Source organism: Dendronephthya gigantea, unplaced genomic scaffold (assembly GCF_004324835.1).
Source record: "Dendronephthya gigantea isolate DGI-Jeju-01 unplaced genomic scaffold, DenGig_1.0 000201F, whole genome shotgun sequence".
Taxonomy (NCBI): Eukaryota; Metazoa; Cnidaria; class Anthozoa; order Malacalcyonacea; family Nephtheidae; genus Dendronephthya; species Dendronephthya gigantea.
Genome location: NW_021163211.1, coordinates 122579 through 147008, shown reverse-complemented (window position 1 = coordinate 147008; position 24430 = coordinate 122579). Strand labels below are relative to the sequence as shown.

At 36.8% G+C, this 24430-nt stretch overlaps 2 protein-coding genes across 2 annotated transcripts; both read right to left on the bottom strand.

Annotated features, from left to right (window-relative positions):
- Positions 1–3697: 3697 nt before the first annotated feature.
- LOC114539387 (cartilage intermediate layer protein 1-like) lies at positions 3698–17800 on the bottom strand. The gene is made up of 7 exons (XM_028560013.1): positions 17777–17800; positions 15582–15723; positions 11825–12136; positions 11131–11236; positions 10335–10387; positions 4521–6209; positions 3698–3783 (listed from the first exon to the last, which is right to left on the bottom strand). Exons 1-7 carry the CDS (start codon positions 17798–17800, stop codon positions 3698–3700), a joined length of 2412 nt encoding a protein of 803 aa, XP_028415814.1.
- Positions 17801–19207: 1407 nt separating this feature from the next.
- On the bottom strand, positions 19208–23952 carry LOC114539372. The gene is made up of 3 exons (XM_028559996.1): positions 23904–23952; positions 23198–23356; positions 19208–19842 (listed from the first exon to the last, which is right to left on the bottom strand). The coding sequence occupies exons 1-3, from the start codon at positions 23950–23952 to the stop codon at positions 19208–19210; spliced, it is 843 nt and encodes a 280-aa protein (XP_028415797.1).
- Between the last annotated feature and the right edge of the window lie 478 nt (positions 23953–24430).

The window sequence follows — 24430 nt, the reverse complement described above, 5'->3', positions numbered from 1 at the left end:
AGTTCTAAAAGGGATTTTTACAGCATTAAAACAAAATTTCTGCCATTGTAAAATTTTGACGTAAAATGTGTAATTTACAATATATAATTCGATTTCCACAAACATTTGAAAACAGACTACTTGTTCCAAAAATGTAATAATCTAAGCTTTCCAGACTAGAACCGCCTCCTAAACGACCTTGGTCAATATTTTCAAATAATCTGCATGAACCAGCAAATGTACCAACAACTCCAACAAATTTATGCAAACTACTAAAATTCAATCCTCTCAGTGTAGATGATGCTCTAACATTATCTGGGATACTGGCAGGAAACATTGTGCACTTGATCCTATGCGTACGCCTCTGATGTTAGAATGTTTAGACATCCTATTACCTGTTATCATGCACATCTCTAATAAATTCGTCTCTCAAATGTGGTGTATTTCCTGAAATATGGAAAGAGGCTATCGGCTATGCACCTATGAAAAATGTGGACCTTAGCTGTAGTTTCTCCAACCTCTACCTCCGCCTAATCAGCAATTTATCGTACATATCTAAACTCAATGAGAAAGCAGTTTTTAAACAATTAAATAACCACTTGTTCTTGAATGCACTTTATCCCAAATCACAATCTGCAAGTATCGTAAGTACCATAGTACTGAAACCATGCCTAAAGTAACCAATGACTTTCGCTGAATATGAGCGGTCAGCGTGTGTCTCTATTGTTTTTACTGGATTTAAGCGTTGCCTTTGACACGATGTGGGGAATGATCCCATTTGGTTTCGAAGAGAACGAGGGGTGGAGTTGTACGCTCGTACGCAATAAACGCGCGAGATTAGATTATTATTATTATTATTTAAACATATTTATGCACGGTAGCCTTTCAGTGACCTGTTTTTCAAAGGGCCGTGCTCCACACGCATGCAATAAAAGTCTAAAAATATTTCAAAATCATGCAAGTCCTAAGCTTGATATATATATTCATGCATTATATACAAAGTGACAACAGCCAAAATGCTACAATATGTCTCCGCTACAAATAAATTTTGCACGGTTGTTCGGAGTTTTTCATTTTTTTTTCCGGAGGGCAAGTTGGGTACGCCGTGCGTAAAGCAGGTGTATTATTCTGGCCATGTGTTTCAGAATTCTTTCCCTTAACGCATCGTTGGCGAGTAATCGGTTCTGGTATATTTCAACTTCCATCAATTTCACAAACGTAAGCGTTGCGCCGCCTGGTTTACCATAGACGATACCACGATGCAGCGCGTGATCGCAACGTGGCATGATCAGTCCAATGTAACGCAATGTGGTCGTTATGTCACTTGGTGCAGTTACCAGGTCGCGAAGTCCGTCAGCAGTCAGTGCACTGAACGAAGCTTGTTCAACAACGACAAGCCGACACGGAGTTTTTGGGTAGGCTGATGGTCGTTCGCTGTCCTCTCTGTCTACATTCCCACATGCCGAACGACAAAAGCGATTGGACGTATTTACTAGATCCTTCGTAGGTTGGTGGTCGTGATCTTTGACAACTTGAGCAGTTTTCTTGCTTGTCACTCTTTCCTTTGTAGTAGCAGCGCCATTAAACGCTTTAATTTCGATGAATGTCGGTTCCATGTAGGCCTCGTGCATTGTTGCAAATAGCATTTTCTTCGAGCACTTCGCTGTTTCTCGATATACCATGAAATACGCGACGCCCGGATAGGTTTGGTTGGGACGAAACAAGCTTCCCGCGTTGTTTGATGGCACAGTACATACTTTTCATCAGTGAAAAAAAAATCAAAAACGATTGTAACAGTGGTGAAGAAAAAACACACAAAATTTAGTGGGTTCCTGTGAACCAAGAAATCTGACCAATTAACTGACACTGAATCACGGCTTTGTTAATATTTTTAGCACAAGCAAAAATTTAAAAACAGGTCAATTCAATTTAGAAATACAGTCCGCAGATTTTTTGGTTGCAGAGAAAATCGACCGCAAAATTTTGTGCATATAATTATTACGAATATGATAATTTATTGGGTAATACAACAGAACAAAAAAGAAAATGAACCAATCTCATAATGTCATGCACTTCCAGCTGATCTGGGTATAAAAATCAACCAGTCAGAAGCCAGATTTTCGACAAAAATGAATTATCATTTTCTTCATTGCATATGACTTCGACACTCGAAAATATCAAGTAATTTTATTATATTTATGTGAAAACACGTTTATTTTTTTTTAACTGTAAATTAGAATTTAAATTTTTCACTCTTTATATTATTAATTAGAAGAATACGGACAAATAACACCAGGTGCATGATAACTTGAGACGCTTTATGACGTCATGATCTCAGATCAGATAGATACACCTTTAATATATCTCTTTGCGCAATGCCAGTTATGCTTAGAACACGTAGGGAGTACAGCTTCTTACAATTGCTTTCTTGTATATATAGTCAACCTGGACATTCCATTTGAGATCCTCATTTAGTTGCACTCCATGTAGTTTATAAGCAGACACCCTCTCTCCTACAGTGGTCCCTATAACGATTGGTCGCATTGTGAAATTACCATGATTCAAAAAAATTAGTACCACCTCCTTGCATTTACGTGGGTTGAGGCTCATGTGGTAACTGTAATTGAATATTGATATATTTCGTCTGCCGCGTGATTCAGGTAACTGATTGAATTTCTGGGAACGATCTCTAACGCTACAGTAAAGGATAACACCAAGTTTAGTTCCCTGAGGTACATAGGCTTAGAGTATGGGGGGGCTGAGGGGCTAGAGGCTGAGCTTACTGGGGGGGGGACTCAGCCCCCCTAGAAATTTTCCAGAAAGTAATATTTTGCATCAGAGCAATGTTGAATCTTTGAAAAGGCATCGTTACATACACATGAAACGGTATTAATTATCATAGTGAATATAATAATATATTAAACAACTCGGAAAAGCCATTGCGAAATACAGAATTTTCGAGTTATAAAATTATAAAATACATGGCAGCTTGTTCATTTTATCTTTCATTAGCCTTTCTACCCACAACAGGTCATAATCATTGGTAATTATTTTCTCCACCTATCTGCCATATAAACCATGACTACCGATGTAACTATATATCAAGAGGAAATTTATTGTATATTTAACTGTATCTAATGTCAGAAGGTAATGCCAGCTACATATCGTTAATCTAAAGTTTGAGCCCCCCCAGAAGAAAACAAAACTCTACACCTATGCTGAGGTATGCCGCCATTGGACAATTTTCATTCTGATAAATAAGTTCCATCAATTTTCACAGCTTGATGCCAATAAACTTGTTATCTTGTATGGACGAAAGCCATCGATAAACCTCTGCTTCAAAGACAAGGAATTCATTTAGCACGTGCTGAGTTGAGCAAGAAGGTAATGATGGGGATAACGGTGAAAAATTCTCAGTTATGCTTGAGAACTAATCATTAATTTTGTCTGCTAGCATCTTAACATTTTCATTGCCGCTAAGAAATTGATAGTACTAACCACTCCTGCTGGATATCTTGTCCCATAAGCTTTTGCTTTTTTATCTGATTCCACCATTTCAAAGGGTTAGTCTGACTTAATTCTGCCCCTTTATGTGTATAAAAATGCGTCTTGACTAATTTAATTTCATCTAGGATTTTATTCCTCCAATACCTGTATAACTATAGACGATTCCTTCCGATTCATCTGGAAAGCAGACTGGCATTTTCTAATTTACATCTTAAGTTTGTTTGTCATCCGGGCGATCTGACTGATGGATTTTAATTGTCCTTTTTGGAAGATAGGTATCAAAGACAGATTTCAATTCTAATTGTAGAGAAAATTTGAGGCTAAAACAATGGAAAAATGAACGGAAAAATCACTCTGCTCAGTGAATAAACCTTTTTTTACCCCATGTAACAAACCCTACTTTTATTGTTTATTCATCAATCTAAAACACACACACAAAACGTACTTGATTAATTTGGTGACATCGAAAATTAATAGTGCATGATACAATTTCATCTCGGTGCACATTGTGGAATTCTATCGTGGAGTAAGTATTATTGCTTAAGCGTTTCATTATATAAATGGTTATATGTACCTCTAAAAGCATGTAGCTTTTGAGTAGCTTTTAAAAACATTTACGGCTGTCAAATAACTAAATCATTTTCAGAAAATGGCGCATCTAAACCTTATTGCAGCTGTTTCAGAATCTTCCATGCAGGCATCATTTTCTTCCTTTCTTCCATCCTTATCTGGACTCACTCTATTTTGACCATGAAATATTCCGATTTGTGCATTTGTGCGTAAATGTGCCGGTCGGAACACAAACACTCCGTTGTCGTATATGATACCATCCATTCCGTACTGTTCTTTTTTCCTCATAAATGTTTTTGTCGCTAGATTATCTTGTGTAAACCATCCAGGGGAAAGGGACCTAACAATTACAGTCATATCATGGTGATCACTTCGGGTGCATTTGAATTCAGCACAGGCAGTGGGCTTGGATTCCGTCATCGATACTATGACAAATCCTTGTAAAATTTTGGTAGCGCGCATACTTTCAACTTTGAATGCTGCCATTTTATTTGGACACTCGTTGATATTCTCCACCGCAATTTGTACGTAACATACAACGACCCCTTTATTATTTTCTGTGTACCAGTCCTCATCGTCAATTTGTCTAACGTCTTCAATTTTCTTTAATTCTTCTCGCACAGGCATCTCGAATAAGAAACTATACTCCTCTGGACCTTCTAGGCAAGAAGCTTCATCTTCATAGAATGGCGAGGGTCTATTACTCAATGGCCTATTTAACGTTTGCATTGTGAAGTATCCATGCGATCCTTCCGAGATTATTTTTATGAGATGTTTCTTTATAACATCCTCATCCAAACCTGTTTCCTTTGGCGTTAGTGGATATTGATCACCAACGACAGCCCGTATTTTCGCGAATTCATCTGTCCGAAATGTTTTTATACAATGTGCTTTATTCGGTTCGATGTTATACGATCGATATCTATAATTCACTCTACTTTGCGTAACAAATACTGTAATAAGGACTGACTCTGCTTTCTTTGTGGTGTCTTCTGCCATAACTTTCAAATAAATCTCTCCGCCCACCTTATCTAAGTTTAGATCAAAGCGAATAAATTCTCTAGCATTAAGTTTGGTAGTAAATAGTGATATATGTTTATCTGATCTCTTCGATCGCTTCGTTTGATGCTTTTTCCAACTTGTGTCCAAAATGCGCCATCTTCCAGTCTTCTCGTCTAAGTACCAGAGCTTTATATTTTCTACTTCATTTTCAGTAATGTTATACTTATCAATATCAAGTGAAATGTCAATGTCACCTGTAGGTTGCAAACTCTTATCGTTTTCATCTTTAAAATCCATTTTTATCACCCCAAAAGTCTCCAGTTGTTGTTCCTCGCCATCTTCGTCCACCGTGGTGAAGTCTCCATCGGCTTCTTCCACTTCTGTAACGTTTCTCGGATCAACAAAATTGACCTCAACCTTGACCGTCCCGTTATAAATTTCTCCATGTTCTGTCAACAAGCCTTGGGGAGGGACAGCAAATGCTACAGCAGGTTCTAATTGTGCGTCGTCATTGTCAACTACATTTTCCTCGTTTGACTTATTTAATCCACGGGTATTTTGCGAGTTTCCCAGGGAAATCTCAAAGCCCATCTTCGCATCAACTTTAATAGGTTCAGGCCGAGGCTTCAGTCGGACTTCTATATACGTTTCACGGCCAGTGACCAACGGAATTACTTTTGTTAATTCCTGAAAATTGTTATAATTACGTTTATCCTTAAACGTTACAGCAAAGCGAGAAAAATCACCAGGAACTTTAAATGAAAAATCACCCTTCCTTCCAGTACGAGCCAAATATTTATCACCGTGATAAATATATCCATATTTAAAAGGTTTATTGTCTGGACCTCCTCTTGCTACTCCTTTAACAACAGTTTGTTTCACAGGGCAATCGCCGCAACCACATTTTGTTACACTTTTCATGTCAAACGAATGCTGTGAACAAACGACCTTGATGTTCCTTGTAGCAATGGGCTGGCAGCAGAATTTATCTTTACAATAGTTCATATTTTTTAGACCTCGTGCGATGCATTTTGTTTTCGCACAATCACCTACGTCAATGGTAACTGAGTTTGTTTCTCCTGCCGTGCAGCCCTGCGGCAGTGCAATTATGTGTTGAGATGGTGTCGGATCGCAACTATCATCAGTGGTATCTGTTAAAATAAAGTATTCAGAGTTAGAAGGAGTTTGTAAACCAAATTAAAAGATGATGGAAATAAGGCTGGAAGGCGTTCACCGTTCACGAAACAAGTATTTCAATATCGAGACAAGATCGAATGAGAGATAATATATTTTGAAAGACTGAGTTTTGATTTTTGCTCCGATTTTCTTATTTCGAGTGCTGTGAACGAATAATAAGTTACATCAAGAACATCCGTAACACCGATAAGAACATCCGTAAGCTAATTCATTCCTTCATGCCTATCAAAAGATAATAATCGCATAAAATCGCAGAAAAAATTGCAAGTGTATACGGGACTTAACTAAGTAAACTTTGGAGTCCTCACTGCATGCGTGGTTTAAAAAGCAATAAAAGTCGTTCTTTTTTAACTATGTAAATGAAGCAATCTGATTGGCTTAGGAGCGTTTCACATCGGGCCGGTTTTTCTCATCCTGCCCGATGTATGTCGGAACTCGCTCTTTTTGCACTAACCTCGAGCTTGGTCTGTTAAAAAAAAACTCGGTCCGATATTTCTCGGTAAAGACCTCGCGCTCGGTTAATAAAAAGTTATTAATTTTTGAATTCGCTTAATTACGTTAATTTCTGTTTTTGAAATTCCCACAAGCCGGAAAGCTGATTCGACGTAATTAACGTATGATATTCACTGAGCTATATAATAATTCCTGGAGGACCGGTTCGTCATTTTTCGGTAACTTCGCCGCCATCTTTTTGCACAAAAAACATGGCGGATTTTGCCTTCTGCGCACTGCGCAGAAGTTTTGCTGACGCCATATGGTCCCCTTTGCCCAGGGTAATTACCACTGACCAGGCTCAAATCTGAGCCCGCTACAGGAGATGCTCCCCCCTGGTTTATCTAAGAAACAGTATTTCCCCCCTGGTTTTTTTATGAATATCTTTTTTGCCGTGAAACATGTTGGAAACCTTGTTGTTTTGTATTTTTCGATTTATTTTTGTGCTACAAAGCGTTGCAATAAGGCGTTTATTTCAGTTCTATACAATCGTGGACGCTGTTTTGCCAATGCCAGAGAAAATTAATATTAAAACGTAAAAAAAATTGTGGACGAAGGATTTTTATGTACGATTTATAGCTGACAGATTATTTTATTTATTTATCTATTTTCATTATTCATACATTTCTATATAAAATTTTTGAAAATACTTGAATATTTTTCGAGTCTTGTCAGAAATTTGGATTATCTTTCGATATAAATTTGGATATGAATCGCCGACCAAAGGTTACCGGCAGAAAATATGTTGTTATGTGATGTTTTCCTTAGAACATCATGCTTATGCATATCAGCCCATAACTCAAGGAAAAAAAGGCCAAACCTTATGCAAGATGCTGGGCGGCTGATTATATAGTAATAGTACTTCAAGTCATATTTGCATAGGATATTTTCATTCAGGTCATTATAGCTAGCCTAATTATGTTACCCCTATCTTACTGTATCCCAAGTAATGCACTTTCAAATGATTCCATGCTTGACTCAAGGATTTGATATGGAATCATAATCCAGATAATGGAAAGGCTATGGTAAATAACAAAAAAAATATTATGGTACCAAGAAGATTATGGTACTAGTTGTACGTGCTACTATAAACAAATGTCTCATGAATTAATGATAATGCAACTCAGCCTATTCATTCCTCTATTAGTCTATAATCTTTTAACCTTCAATTCCTGATTAGCCACATGATTATATTCCTTTGAATGGCGGGGAGGGTAAAACTGTCCAGAAAATTATAAAAGTTGCTGCAAATTGAAAACAAAATGCTCGTCAATGCATGTCTGTATAAATTTCTTTTCCATTTAAATAACTATCTTAACTATGAATAACAAAGTCAACATGGTAAAATTAACAGTTTAATGTTCCAGTAATTTGAAAAAAGCCATCCCCAAATTCAATAGCATCTTCATCCTAAAAAAGAGAGATCAGACCAAGTTTAACTGTACTCTTTAGAGTACACCCAGAGGACAGAGCCAGAGGGGAGTAAAAACCATTGCAAATTAACAATCAAGCTTGTAGCTTGATCAACAAGGTTACAAGGTGCAAGATGCCAAGAAGTCTATTAAGCCATGACTATTGACTTTGCATTTGACAAGGCAAACAAGATAACATACTAGACTTTTAACAACCACTGTTGAAATCTGACAGAAATATTTTGCATCAGCACTCACACAGTCATCATGTTTAATGTTTTAAATTAATTTAAAATAGACTAGAAAGGATCAATAGAGAGACTAGTAGATTCACTGGGAGGATTGAATATTGATTCATCTTAATTGTTTGACTGAAATTAAAATACTCATGAATTGGCATTAAATATGAGTGAAAGCTCCAGTGCAAATCCCATAAGAGTTCTATTCAAAAGCCAAAACATAGCCAAAACTCAAAAGATCAGTTATTGATCCTTTTTCATAAAATATAGTTTTTCACAGCATAACTGAGTCATGTACCATTGATCAAAAAGGCTGCACTCTGCAGCATATTTGCCGTTTTTAACATTAATTTCAAAAGAAATAACTGCAACAGACGCTTTGCCTTTGGTAGTTTTCTATACCAAAGGCCGAAAAACGAAAATATTATGAAAACCGGCTTACCTGAGGTAAAAATTAATACCCCGATAGGTGAATTAGGCCATTCACAGCATCATATGTAGAGCAAGCAAAAATATATCACTTCTCCATTTAACTTGTTGAACAGTGAAAAAGAGTTTTTTTAGATGAAATGCGGAGAAAATATATGCCGAAAACAATACCGAAAACCGAAAACGTTTTTGACTTTGTATCGTGGTATGTCAGTGGTAATTACCATGGGCAATAGGGACCATGTGGCGTCAGCAAAGCTGAAAATCCGCCATCTTTTTTGGTACGCTTTTTGGTGGCGAGCCGGTCCTCCAGGAATTATTATATAGCTCAGTGATGATATTGCTGTCATCATGGCGCAGAGCTTGGACGTTGGTTTAAAATGGCGATGGTTTTTGCATGCATGTATTTCTAGATATATACAGTAATGCACTAAAGGAGTCAAGTAAGATAATTATTATATACACATGCAAGCGCTGGGCTAACTTGCAATCTGATTGGCTCTCTACTAGACAGATATTAGCTCATATTAATTCATATTAGCTCATATCTGTCTGGTATATAAAGAAACGTGATCAAAATGGCGGCAAGTTTTTGGGAGTTAAGTGACGATGAATTTCAAGTTTTCCTTGAAAAAAGTACACCAAAGTGCACCGGGCGCGAAACTTTTAAGGTGGCTGAACAGAAAAAAAATAATGAAACATTTTGGCAGGTAGAAAAAAATATGACTGCTTGCCCTATCTGGATAATTCTAGTTCCCTGCATAGCTAATATATTCATGATTATAACTTCAAAGTTTCAAAGAACCATGTATAATACATTCAGAGATATTTGCTTTCTTGTTTCTTGTAATACCTTAATTTTTGGTGTCGTCAAATATGGGTTGAGTGTGAAAGTTATAACTCATGTCCCTTTCATCTACTGTTAACAATTTTTTGTGAGGATAATGTTAAGGAATAAACACTTCTTCTCAAAAAAAAATGGTTGCATTTGGTTAAATCTTTTATTGTCATTTGAGCTATCGAAAATACCTATTTTTTCCTGTTGAAAGTGTTGAACGGTAGGTTAAAAATATATGTTTACAAAATATACGATTTTGTTTCAAAACACGATAAGGGATTTAACTATTCAACTTTTTAACTGTATTCATTATTGTTCAAATTACGAATAAATTTGAAAGTTGTTTTTATCCAGCGCCTTGTGCATGCTAAAATGAAACAGTTATTTTGCTGACTCTCATCGCATATCAGCTATCAGCATATATATACGACTCGAGATCGCAGAATATAAATGTTGAATATATGAATATTAAAACAATTTAGTCATTCGCCATCCTTTTCTTCCGGCCAAAGAAAAACATGTATAATGTAGATAATACCACTATACATATATACTTACTAAAAACGGTTATCCTGGCAGGATGTGAAAATTCTGCTCCATGATCATCGTAAACTCTACATTTTATTTCCCCACTCATGTTTTTAAAAACATGAGGTATAATCAATTTACTGCTTTGTATTTCATCATGTTGGTATTCATCTGCTCCACGATCATTAATCGTCCTAAAATATCAAGAATTACCAAAAATTAAAGTGCCTATATCACTTGTGGGATCTTTACGGATTTGAATAGAGCTTGAAAAATTAGTTTATAAGTTCTACAACCCTTTTTGATATAGTTAAATATTTTCGGAAATATTTACATCTAAACATGACGATTTGCTTAAATTTCCGTCGTGCTCGGGGGCCTGGGACTCAGGAACCGAGTTCTTGTCAAACATAATATAATCAATTGTAATTTCACTTCGATCTTCCAATTACGTAAAATATTTTGAGAAAAATTCGCCCAGTTGCTACAGCCATACACAACGTACCGTTCCCGCATTTTTTTCTTAAAAAGCGCCAGTGAAACTATATCGCCAGTGAAACTATTCATGTTTACATGATAAAAGACGGCGTGTTTGCAAATCATTCCTGAGTCCCAGTCCCCCCAACCGACGTATTTTAGAAACTATTTAATTCCATTAAAAAAAAGGTTGTAGAACTTATAAACAAATTTTTCAAGCCCCATTCAAATCCGTAAAGATCCCACAAGTGATATAGGCACTTTAAATTAACGGAATCTTCCGAAGATTTTTCTTATCTTTTCGTATCCTTTCTTTATAAATACATATAGGTAATTAATTGACGAGAAAATTTAGTTATGTGTGCAGAAAAGGGAATATAATAAGATTAATTTTGAAATTAATTGAATGATATGTATTATTCTATGCATTGTGAAATGTTGGCTAAGAAGGAAAACATACCATTCAAATTTTGCCTTTGTACTTGATTTTCCTTCACAGCACAATGTCATAGGTTGACCTTCTAGCCGTAGTTTACTTTCAGGGTGAGATGTTATTTCTGGGAAGACTAAAAAATTGGTATCAGTAACGTAATCAGTCCTTGATGCAGATCGGCAGTTTCTTGACCGCTTCGATTAGGAAAGGGTAGTCGCGCAGGGGTGGATCCAGCACTAGTGCACTACAAAGTGGTTATTTTTTAGCACTTTACCTTTTCGTGTAATGCAAATTAGTGTAGTACTGGATCCACCCCTGTAGTCGCGGTTAGAGTTGTCAGACCATCAAAAAGGATCGAATTCAATTCATAGTCGCTCAACATTATTTTTTTTCGATTTAGAGAAAATCTTAAACGACTATAAGGCATGTTACGCTTTGGTTCACACTCTCCGCCTTTTTTACCAAGATCTTCAAACTGTATCGTATTTGAGCTATTAGTTGTTCACGGTTGGGGGGAGTTCCTTGCTAGGCATTCGGGTTGAAGTGACTGATGGGACAAACAAAGTCCCGCGGGGATGCGTTTTTTCCGAGTTCTCGCTTTTTCCGGTTTTGCTTGAAAACACACTCAAACAAGAATTAACGCCAAAGTAAAGTGTTCACCAAGTAATATGTTTATATATATTATTGACATCATAAAATTACTTCAAATTTTGTCCCTTACCAATTTTCCTCAAGATTGCTGTCACGACTGCTGCAGTAGGGCTAACTTTTGTCGTTCTAATTGTTTGTGGTAGATAGCCTTTTCTGCTAACGATGATGTTGTCCTCTGAAATACAGAATCCTTGCAATACGAATTTCCCAGAAACACCCGTACTTCCTGATACTTTAAACGGAAACTCTGCAAGAGCAATGGTTGCATTCTCTAAGAGAATACCGGTGTTGTCTTTGACCACTCCAGTTAGTGTGTTATCGTCACAAATACAAGCATCGCATGTTGTATCCAGCTTCCCAGTTGTACAGATTTTATTACAATCTAAATATGTTGATATAAATATAATTAGAAAAGGTAACTCACCTTCAACTCAAAGCTGAGTTACAGTTACTTGCCTAACATAACTGAAATTTCTGGTAAGCAATATAATTTTTAACTTTGTTCTATCAATATGGTATTAAGCACTCTCTTAAAATACATATATAATATTATTTTTAACAAAGAGATAACACTTGAACCGTTGCCTCACTTGTCTGTTCAGTTATAGATACAAGGATGGCGTCATTTGTGATAAGAACAAAATAAAAAAAAGGGGTTAAGACTCTTGGGAAAACAAAACTCACTATTTCCCTCGGGAGCATACATTAAGCTGTATAGTATATTAAACTTATAATATCGTGTTTATAGATGTGTCTAAATTATGCAAAATCACAGCATAAGAGCAAACATTAATAACGGGACAAGCATTGCTCGCATTTAAGAAACATTTGGACATTATCGTAACTTATATAATGATATTTCAATGAATAATCGTGAGGATTTGTAGTGGTATTACCTAATCCAACAGTTTGTTAAGTGTCTATATTGTTAATAATGCGTGCTGCAGTTGAGCAAAGCTTAATTAATTATTTTTATACTTGCCCTTAGGCAAGCCGCACACTATTCTTGACGCAACATAAAGTGTTTCACATTTACTCGTGCGCAGTCTCTTTGGCCAAGGAATGTAAAGTCAACCAAAATCTCGACTTGCAAAAATTTCGCATGTCTGTCGACACATTCCGGGGGGTGTCTCATCTGGGAAACAAACGTACTGCATTTTTCGGCGTCCAGTTTATTCTTACAGTGAGGGGGTTTTACAATGTAGAGAATGGTACTATACTTGTATTTGCATGGTTATACTTGTATTTCGTCATTTAATTTCCAATACGCGTACTACACAAGCAAGTATATTTGGTTTTTAATGCGGTAATCCAATGGCAAATTGGCAATATTTTATTATTTACATAGGCTATCTGCATTTCGTCTATTCAAGACACGTTTTCAAATGCCACAGCTGCTCCCATATAAAATATAAATTGTAACATGCGAGTTAAACTGTTTATGTCCTTATTTAAATGAAAGAATGTTTTAGTTAAATGCCATATAATCATGCTCACTGATTTGTGCCATAATTTGTCATAATATTTCTGTTTAAGTTTGCCTTATGTGGCATATTTATCTTAATGTGGGGAAATTTCAGTATGCTTTTTCCTTTGAAAATTTTACCATTACATGAAACTTTGCAAATATAATCAATACAGCCTTTTGAGTGTTGAGGTAGAAATGAAATTCAAATATAGTTTGCTTCTAGGTGATGAAATATCCTATGCTATCAACAAAATGCTACCCAAGTTCTGCATTTCAAAAGTGTCTATGAAAGCGGCACTTTACACGAACATAGAATATAAGATAAAGTGAAAGTGATATACCTGATGAAAGCAAAGTGTTTGTCCAGAAATTCCAGATTGTATGCTTAAAATTTATGGAGTTTTATTCAAATTAATTACTATACATATTCTCAACAATTAAAATATTGAATGGTATAATACATCCCATTATCAATGAGTTTGGCTACCATGTAATCAGTTCATGCAATCTTAGGCATAATATGACCTCTTTAAATTTTTATTTACTCACTTGTTTTACCTCAGTTTTTATGATTTCTATTTATTTTAAATCCAGTAATAAATTATTATTCATATTTTTACCATGGCATGCAATTAAGACTTATGATTATGACAAGTATGAATACTATATATTTACTATGTGCTACTGATTCTTCATTTTTTATTTAAGTTTTGTTCACTGATCTTTCCTAATGCATTTTGTCTTCATTAAGGTCACAGTGATGCCTGCAAGAACATTTCGGAAGTTTCTCAAAAAATTTTAGAAACAACTTATCTTCAATGAAATTCATTTAGACATTTTGGAATTAAACATGCAGAAGTGAAGATCTCTGCTTAAGATTTCCAGCAGCAATTTTTCCTTCTGATATAAAGAACTTCTTGTTTTAGAGACATCGATCCCAAAATATTGTACCGATTTGAAAAGTAATATCTCCATGAATTTCTTTAAAAACACAACTATAACACATCAAAATCTATACTTAGTCTTTCGTCTCGCCATTGAAAGTTGTTTCATAACTTCACTCGATATATAAGAAGTTATTTTGACAAAAAAAAACCGAAATCACATATTTGTAATCACATTACGTTTTTGCGTACCAAAATAGTCCACTACAGTCTGTATCATCCGTATAGGAATCTTCAGGTGGTAGACAAATAACGAAATGATGCCGCCTAAGTAGTTTTGGTCGAAACGTGGTGGCCCAGGCGTTCAAACAATCTGTGGCGTAGCAGGCACGATATTTAATTAAGAGGCAACTCAGTCATGCACATGTTCATGTTGTGCGTGACTAACCCCTTTTAAAATCGATTATCTTTACAGTCTGTCGCAAATTGTTCCAAATTGTTCCAATTTGTCGCAAATCAAAGCATGGTTCCCAATATTTTTTCGCATAACGTAATCGGCGCGGAACATTCTTTTCTGATTACACGTGTTTGCATTGCTGGTGGTGACAGCTGCCTAGCTTGTATGCTATGATTCTTGGTCACGCACTTATTTCTTAGGGAGAAAAGGTGCTCTTAGTGATGCAGTTGCCCATACAACTGTGGTTTTACCTTAAATGTGTCTGGGCGGGAAGTGTTGTGTGGCTGTGTGTCCGACACTCTTACTGAAAAGAGGGTTGAACCAAACGACGTTGCGAGGCCTGCTCCTGCGTGCCAGTGGTGCATGTTTCATGTAGTCTAACTTGTGTCTGTAACTGATGTGCAAATATATAAAGATGCTGTATCATTAAATGATTGCTCGATAGTAATTATTAGAATCTTCAGGTGGCAATCCTAAACGGATGAAACAGACTGTAGTGGTCTCTCATAATGAAGATCTTGTCTTTCAGGAATTTTTTTTACTTTTCTTCTTTAAATCGTCTGCTGGCATGCCATTTTTATAATTACGTAAAATGTATCTTAACGTCCGTTGGAAATCCCGGTGCTCTAGCTATACCGGTGCGTACAATTGGGTATTACATTTTCTTTACCTGGACATTTCCAGTTTGCGCATGCCCGAGACTCCAAAGACTTTTCACCGCATAGAGTGTTGTCACCCAGAACGGAATTAGTCCCAATGCACGTTCTTTGGCGTGTTTGAATTCCATTATCACACGAAACTGAGCAATCAGTCCATTCTCCCCACCTCGACCATGAAGCTTCGACTGAAAAAATAGAAACGGTTTTAATTACGGCCATCTCGTCAATTTTTATATCTATTGTCACCTACTTTACACATAAACCGAACCTATGGACATAACTCCGGAAACTACCTGTAACAAAACAACATTAACAAATATTTCGAAGAAGTAAAATTTCGAGAATAACTACTTAATTACCTTTACACTTTGGTTCTGAGGCGTTCCATTTACCACTGCTTTTACATCGAAGAGCTTTTTCCCCAACCAACACGTAGTGTTTATTACAAACAAAACTTAATTCGTCCCCTTCCAGTGATCCGCCACCAAGCACCTGGCCGTTCTTAATAAATGAAATTTTTCTGCAAAAGGCTAAAAATAAATGTAAAAGAATTTTACGCACAACAAAATTGCACATAACTCTTGTTTTTTCTTGTTTACTCTTAACTAAATATTTCTCGCTATTCAAAAGACTACAGTTATCTGGATGGCAAAAATAAGAAAGACCAAAATACGAACCTACACATTCTGGTGGGATATCTGACCATCTTCCGTCATGACATTTAATACTAGATGATGATCCGATTATCGTATATCCATGATTGCATCCGAACTGAATTAATGCACCGTGTACTCGACTTCTACTGTTTGCAAAACCATTTGAGGGTATTCTCGTCAGTGGTGGGCATGAGGCTGTACATAAAGATTTAATTGAAGAAATAAATTTTAAAATAGAAAACAAGACGAAATTTAGGAAGGTCTCTTCAGGGCCTTTTTAACAGCTTAACTGGAAGGGAAGGAGAATGCGCCACAGTCTCCCTGTGCAGCCTGGTCTCTTTTGTGTATAAATATTGCCATTGTGTCCTTGTCATTTCAAATAAAGCAAATAATATCTAATGAGCTAGTGAGAACTAAGCTTATATTATGGATTGATTACAATGAATCGAAAGCTGATTTTTATTATACTGTAAAAATGAAAGTCATATAAAATACCCATGTTCCCGCTGCATTAAGCAGGCAATTTATCTTAGCTTTAGTAGCGATTGAAAATTCAACAGTAATTCCTCTGGATCAGGGAGTAAATATCAATCTTTCAATTTTGTTTCGATTTTATATACCTTTACATGATGGAATTATTCCGTTCCAAACGCCGCCCTCACAAGTTATTTTCCGAGAATTTTTTGGACTTAGAACTTTGTCCTCAGGGCATTCAAATTCCACTTCTCTTCCACTGTAAAAGCCGTTACCGATCACTTTTGCATTTGTAGTTTTTGAAGGGTCAGGGCACGATCCTATAGAAAGCAAGTTCACAATTTATATTTATCAATAATATAGCCTTATAATAATATCACCAAGACTTTATGATAACAAAGTAAAAGCGTTATATATTAGTAGAGAGCTTTCGCAAACAGGAGGGCACCTTCGTAATGGCGTGTAAGAAATGGCGTGTAAGCGTTGCTTCTGCTTTTGCTAATCTATGCATATATATGGTTAGCAAAAGCGGAAGCAACGTCATTTCTTACACGCTATTACAAAGGCGCCGTCCTGTTTGCGTAAGGTCTCTAGTATTTATAAAAATTGATATGCATTGAGATTTAGATTTACACACAGAAGAATGAAATAAAAATCGTTCGTCTATCCATGCATTGACGATTGGACGTACGATTTTTCACTAGAGAAAAAGTATTTTAGCGGCATTTAGTTTTTTCAAGTTAGCTTGGAAATATAGGAGGGAAATTCAAAACATTATTCTTAAATTTAAAGACATTTTTAGTTTCATGACATAAAAGATAATTTAACAAATTAATCGATCAGAAAAATTTTTTTTATTACATCATATTATTGTATTATTATGCATAAAATTGCGCTTTAGTTGCTCGCTTTATCTTTTTATTTCAAAATGGTGTTAAGGTAAATTTGAAGTTTATAAATAAATTACTATTTCTTATACAATATTCGTACCATTTTTCTTATCTATTCGTTCAGAAGTTATAAACATGCAGAGGTATTGAACAGCCAAATAGCGAGAGTCCAAATTATCTGTAAAATTCTCATGAGCGCATTTTTTTTTACTTAAAGAGGCTCTGCTTTTATACAGAATTTTTTACACATCCTTTATGGGTGCTAAACTGAACGGAGTCGACTTGATTGCATGTACGAGAAACTATACTGCTACTTAATGACGTAGGTGGAAAATGTTTGGATATTAAGTAAATTAAATGAAGAAATTTTTGCAATCAGGAAATGTATATGATTGTAGCTATATTCAGTTACGTTTTACAGAGTTTTTATTATCTCACGACCACACTTCAATCCTTATGACATTGACATCGTTGCTTTCCTCAAATCAATAATAAAATCAATAATTTTTTGGCATGTTCTGCCTAAATACTTACTTTCGCACTTTGGATATGAGGCATTCCAGCTTCCAGCGCTGGTGCACCTCGAAACTTTCTCCCCAACTAATACAAAGTTTGGATCACAAACGAATGCTATTTCATCTCCCTCAATTGTCCCTTTTCCAATTACATGTCCATTCGCAATAATTGAGATTTTACTGCATATGGCTGTGAAATGAGGCAAAAAATATAAAATTAGACAATGTTCTTACCTGCAGGATAATTGTGATTCTCCGAGTATAATACAAAGCACCAAGGATTCATTATGCATTTTTCGCCACTATTCACCAGGCCATCACGGTTTAAAGTTCTTTGTTATGCAAATCGAGCCCTATATAAACGACAATGAGCCCTTCCCAACCGTCTTAATGAGCGGGCATACCTAGGTGGGTACACTATGACAAGTGTCGGGAGGGACATGAATCCTTGGTGCTTCGTATTATACTCGGAGAATCACAATTATCCTGCAGGTAAGACCTTTGTCTAATTTTATATTCTCCTTCGCATAATACTCCGCACTGCAGGATTCATTATGCATGTTTAAAGTGTGGCCTGAGCACCGAACATTAATACACACGTACTGAAGAGAAGTTCAAGGCCATATTTAATTGGACACACAAGCAGAAAACATTCCATTTCATGAACTAAGTATCGTTTTTGCATACACAGCGTCATCGTTTATAGCTTTCTTGTAGAACGTACAAAAGTTCCAGATCGTTTCCAATCTGCAGTTCGTAAGATGACGTCTTTTGATACACCAAGTGCCTCTGCTTTCGAGGTAGAAGCAGATCTAAAACTATGCCCTTTGAATATATCGGTGTTGATTCCGGAAAAATCCAACGCCATTTTTAGCCAGCGAGCAATTGTAGATGCGCAAACAATTTTATATGGTTTGCCAAATGAGAGAAATAACTTTGAAGTGTTCAAGGACTGTCTAGCTTCCGTAGTCCGGGCAATGTACGCCAACAACGTAGAGTATACACACAACTTTTTGTTTTCAGGAAACGCAGGAAAGTGTACCACAAGGGAAGCTTTCCCCGGACGAGATGTCTTTAAAATGTCCGTTACAACGAATTGAATTTCATCCTGCGTCTTAGCCATAGAATCAACGCTTAAATTAATACAGCCAAGGTTTGGCTGCGTTGAGCAGAAACAAGAGCTGCCAGGGTCACAGTTTTGAGAGTCAAAAGTTTTAATGTCAAATCCTTAAGTGGATCCCATAATTCTAAGCACTCCAGCAAGACATTAACGTCCCATGTAGTGGAATATTTTGGTTGGGGAGGACGTGTGACAAACATTCCTTTCAATAGTCGTACAATAACCGGGTGTTCCCCCAACAAGGCCCCGTCTACCGGGGGCAATATAGAAGATAACGCTGACCCGTATTTCTTCACTGTTGAATATGCCTTCTTCTGTACCTCGAACTTATCAGTTAGAAATTCGCTCGAAGAGCATCGTTGTTATAGGCTGCGATTCATGACATAATGATTTGTAAGCTGGCGCCACTTCAGATTTGAGAGATTCCCGTCTCTTCATTAAGAATTCGTAAACTGAATTACCAAGAAGTGTTAGAGCGTCGACAGCCAAATCGTAGACATCCGATACCGCAATAGTATCCTTTTTATCTTTCTTGGCGTTGACCATTTTATTGGTCAGCATAATTACCGGAATGACTCCTTTGATCAAATTCCTTTGAAACGCCTGAAAAAAAACTTCCGGTGACTTGGTTTTATCGTGTAAATCGTCCCACAGTTCTCGATTGACTCTAGGAGCTTTTAAAAACTCACAATTCTCCGGTCGCAAGTATTTCCGTTGAATACTCTGAAATTGCTCTTTAGCAGGTTTCTTAGTACACGAGCTGTTAATACGTTTAGCAACGCCGTCGAGAACCTTAGGACCGCAGTCCTCAGAGTCCTTGAATAAATCGTCGTACGGCAACTCTGCCTCTTCGAGGCTTTTGCCGCTTGAGCCGCTGGTAAGACTCTCATTCGGGTCGAAGACAGAATATGTATCAGCTTGCGATTCTTCCTCAAGATCAAGGCCAATAGGTTCCGTGTTGTTTGCTTCAGTTAATTAACATCGCTATCTGGTTCGACATTCGATAGGACATCAAATCTGGCATCATTAGAAAGCTCTGAATGAACAGGAAGATCGGTTCATCTGTATCAACGACCCCTAGAGGTTGTCTTTCCGTCATTGTAGTTTATAAGTCGACGAGCCTGGTTTTATGCACGCGAAAAAAAAGACGGTTGGGAAGGGCTCATTGTCGTTTATATAGGGCTCGATTTGCATAACAAAGAAGTTTAAACCATGATGGCCTGGTGAATAGTGGCGAGAAATGCATAATAAATCCTGCAGTGCGGAGTATTATGCGAAGGAGAATTAGATTTGGCACTTGAATTTTTTAAAGAGTTCATTGCATGCACGCATTTTCATTATAGGTCGCTTTAATTTACTCCGTGCTTTAACTACGGCTGCACATGGAAACTTTTTACAATAATGACGTGTTGTATATAGATAGTCTCAAACTAATACTACGAGAATTACATTTAATGAACACAGACACTCCCTATATATACTTATTTCAATATTCTTAGGTTAGAGCCGCGTTTCTCAAGAAATTTCTTAAAAACATGCAGTATACAGTACCTAAGCAGCTGGGTATTTCTTCTGACCACTTTCCATTATTGCATGTAGCTGCTGATGCGCCAGTTAGCTGATAACCATCGTTGCATATGAACTGTACCAACGACCCATGTTCACGGTGCTGACCTCGTACTAGACCATTAAGTAATATTGACTCCGGACACGATGCTACAAATAATAGTATAAAAATGAATTGAAAAAGTAAATCGGAAGTACTGTATTGACTGGACTATGAATATATATTATTACGAAATGATAGCAGTATAGCGACGTTTTTCCACTTTTTCCTTAAATTCTACATTTTCCAAAAAAGAATAATGAAATTTGGTTTCTCCCCTCTTCCATTTTACGGAGCGTTGGGGAATTGTGATCGCAACCCCGTTCCCAGGGTCTTCTGTGTTCAAGTTGTGATCGTGGTAATCAATTTAGATCGATTATCATTTCAGATGCACAAAGGAAGCCAAGCCCAATTCCTGTTTTACAGAGGACTATTTAGAGAGATCTACTTACAGAGATCTATTAGCTATTTAGCTAACTTAAATATCTGATTTTGCCCTACTTCACGATAGAAACTTTAACCCGTGCTATAGTAAAATAAACCTCGATAATAGCTATATTAATGGTCTACAACTATTTGTATGTAGGTTTTAAGAAGTGGTACCTACACTGCCTATTTTTATATTACCATTACCGTGACAAAATTGGCCTGTAAAGAAAACATCTAACATATTTTTTCTCAGTCATTTTTCAAGACAGTATATCGAATGAGCTACATAGTACTGTTCAGAAATAACCTGCGGTTGCGGTTCGGCTGCGGTTAGGTTGCGATTCGGTCCCGGTTCGGTTGCGTTCGACCGTTAGAAAGCGCAGAAAAAATACGATCGCGGTTGCCGTTCGCTTCCGAACGGAATGTTATGAACAGCTGCATGAAAATGACAACACAATAATCACATAGAAAACATCTCTAAAACATGAAAAGTCTGTCAGACCGAGTTAGGCCGAGGTTAGACCTCCGTCTCACCGCGGTTCGACCTCGGTCTGACCTCGATTCAATCGCGATCAAACCGAGGTTTGAGCTAGGTTAACCGCTGTTTTTGTTAGGTTATTTCTAGACAGTACTGTGTTCTACTTAACGAATGCCGCTGAAACTCAGTTTGAGGATATTTCAGTTTAGATTCCCCCTTGTGAAAATTTAAAAGAGATTTGCAAAGCAAATCGTTTTTTCAAACCTGGGAAGGCAAAAATCGTCCGTGAAAAAGGCAAATCGAATTCCATTATAATCTGCATGCAGTACAAACCTAAACACTGCGGTAAAGTTTCCGTCCACCCTCCATCATCACACCTTGCTTTAGATGCGCCAATTAGCTTATACCCATCAAGGCACGCAAATTGGACGACAGAACCATGTGTTTTATCTGTACTATTTATAACTCCGTTAACGATCCTTCCCAGCGATGGGCATGATGCTATGTGAAAAATATACAGTGTCGGCTCAGAATTCAAACAAGCTCAACGCTCATATTTTCAAACCGTTATATGTTGCAATTTTAAAATCCCACAATTACAAAGGGAAGATGAAGTAGTTGAATTAACATAGTCTTCTTTATAAAAGCTTTTGAACGATTCAGCTTCGGATTTCGAAACAATTACAGAACAAGGTTTTGGAATGCCTGGATGAAACGAATAGTATAAGAAGGAAAAATCACGACATGCGCCATAGAAATGTATCCATAAATCACGTTGATTATCTTAAACGCGATTTAAGAAATTCTAACCTTTACATGATGGAAATGCTTCATCCCATATTCCACGCTCACATGTCAATTTTCTCGATGCTTCTGGAACAAGTATATGGTCTTGAGGGCACACGAATTCTACCTGCTTCCCGTCATAGAAATCAAATCCTATCGCTCTTGCATTAGTACTTTCGTTCGGATCAGAACACGTTTCTGTGGAGAAAAAGAATACGGGGAAAAGACCTATTTGGCCTTACAAATAACGAAAGCAGCCTGTTAACGGTTCAGTGGGGCAGGAAACCTGGGGATTAGTCCGAGGTATTACAATTTATCATTTCTAAAGGTGGGTTCCAGTCAGCGATGTAAACAAACGTTTTGTTTACATATTGAATCGCAATGTCTCTTAAAATACCCTGTCCTATCAGAATATTTATTGCCATTTCAAAAATTCAGAACATGCGAAGTTTGGGCAACTTTCAAATCATGGAGCCCCCCATGTTATGAGTAGAACCGATGCGCAGAAGCGGCTTTAACCCCTTCTGCGCATCTGAAAATACTGGAAAAACAATCAATGAAATTGATTGTTTTTCCAGTCGGTGAACATGAAAATATTTGCCCCTTTATGTTTTCGCAGAGCTAAAATATGTTAACTCTTACAGTACTGTTCAGAAATAACCTAACAGAAACCGCGGTTAATCTTTATAAAATATGTCAATGGATTTAGACTGTAAATTTCCTAGACTGTAAGAATTAGCGTGTAAGAATTCACGCTAATAAGCATTTTGGAATGGAGCCAATATAATCAAAATATTCAATTATGTGTCTCAAGAGTGTCATTTGCTTCTCTGTTCATAATATATTAGAAGTTATTAACTGCATGAAATCGATCCACTTAAACTTTGTGGCGATAATTTTCAACCAAATCGAACCTCTTTATTTCGGTAAGAGATTCTCGGTATTAGCCGCACGCGTCGGCTTTAAAGGAAACTATGCACTACTTTGATTAAGACGCTGCATGCTATTTATATTCAGGTACCTTTGCATTGTGGTTGTGCGCCACTCCATTTTCCATTCCACGTGCATCTTAAAACTTTCTCTCCAACTAACACATAGCCCTCATTGCACACAAAAATTATTTCATCTCCTTCTTGTGTAAGATGACCGTTTTCAATGAATGAAATTTTCTCACAAATTTCTAAAATTGAAAGAATTAACTGCTTAGATTTTATGTCATTCGTAATACTAGTCTAAGGCTCTCAGATAAGATAATGACCGGGACCTCATCATGCACCTTGCATATGATTTTATAATATTTTTCGTGTTCATAAGAAAGTGGAATGTATCTTATTTCCCATCCGGCCTGGGCAGGATCCTACTTTGAGCAACTAAATCAAATTTAATTATACATTACTAAATAGTAATCCCGAGCCTTCTTAAACACGGGATTTCAATAGTCTACGGAGGCAACAGCTCGTCCTATAAATTGCATTAGCTTAGATAATCTTAATATGATAATAGAGTTGATGTTTGCGGGCATAAATGTGTTTTTGGTGCGACTCTGAGCTCATTTACTATTAACTTTAAAGGCCAATTTTTGTATAAAAAATTATGCAATAGGTAAACACTTCAGTCATTCTTCTGATTGGCTTATACCAGGGGCTAAAATATATTTCAGCCTAGCAAATTAATTATTTTAGCCCGCAAAATACACCGCAATGCCCGCCAAGTTAATATAATCTTACGTTCCTTCTCGAGTCTCTGAATCCGCTCCAGGACACCGCCGGTTGTCATTCAGTATTAAGTTTGTTCCCGTACATGTCCTTGTTCGCACTTGGGTTCCCGTGTTACACGAAACAGTGCATTCGGACCATTCAGACCATCGTGACCAAGTGGCTGTGACTATATACAGAAATAAAGAAAAAAGAAGTGCTACATCTTCAACCTTCACAGCATGTCATTTCCGAGAATCCAATGATTCAAATGATGTAAACTAACTCCTACCATTTTCGATTAATAAATACATTTTTAATTTGAATACAACTGAATTAGTGAAAAATTTATATATATTACAAAATATTTTATCCTCCTTCGTACCATGTCCCACACTCCGGGATTCATTATACATTTTCCATCATTAGTCCCAGTACTGTTCATTCAGAGTTAGACTTAAATGCTCTCCCAGATTCAGATTTATTTAACGACCCAGACGAATATGGCGACGCAATTTCTAAAGAGTTAGCCGACCGGGTCGATTTGGCTTGTACTAAAA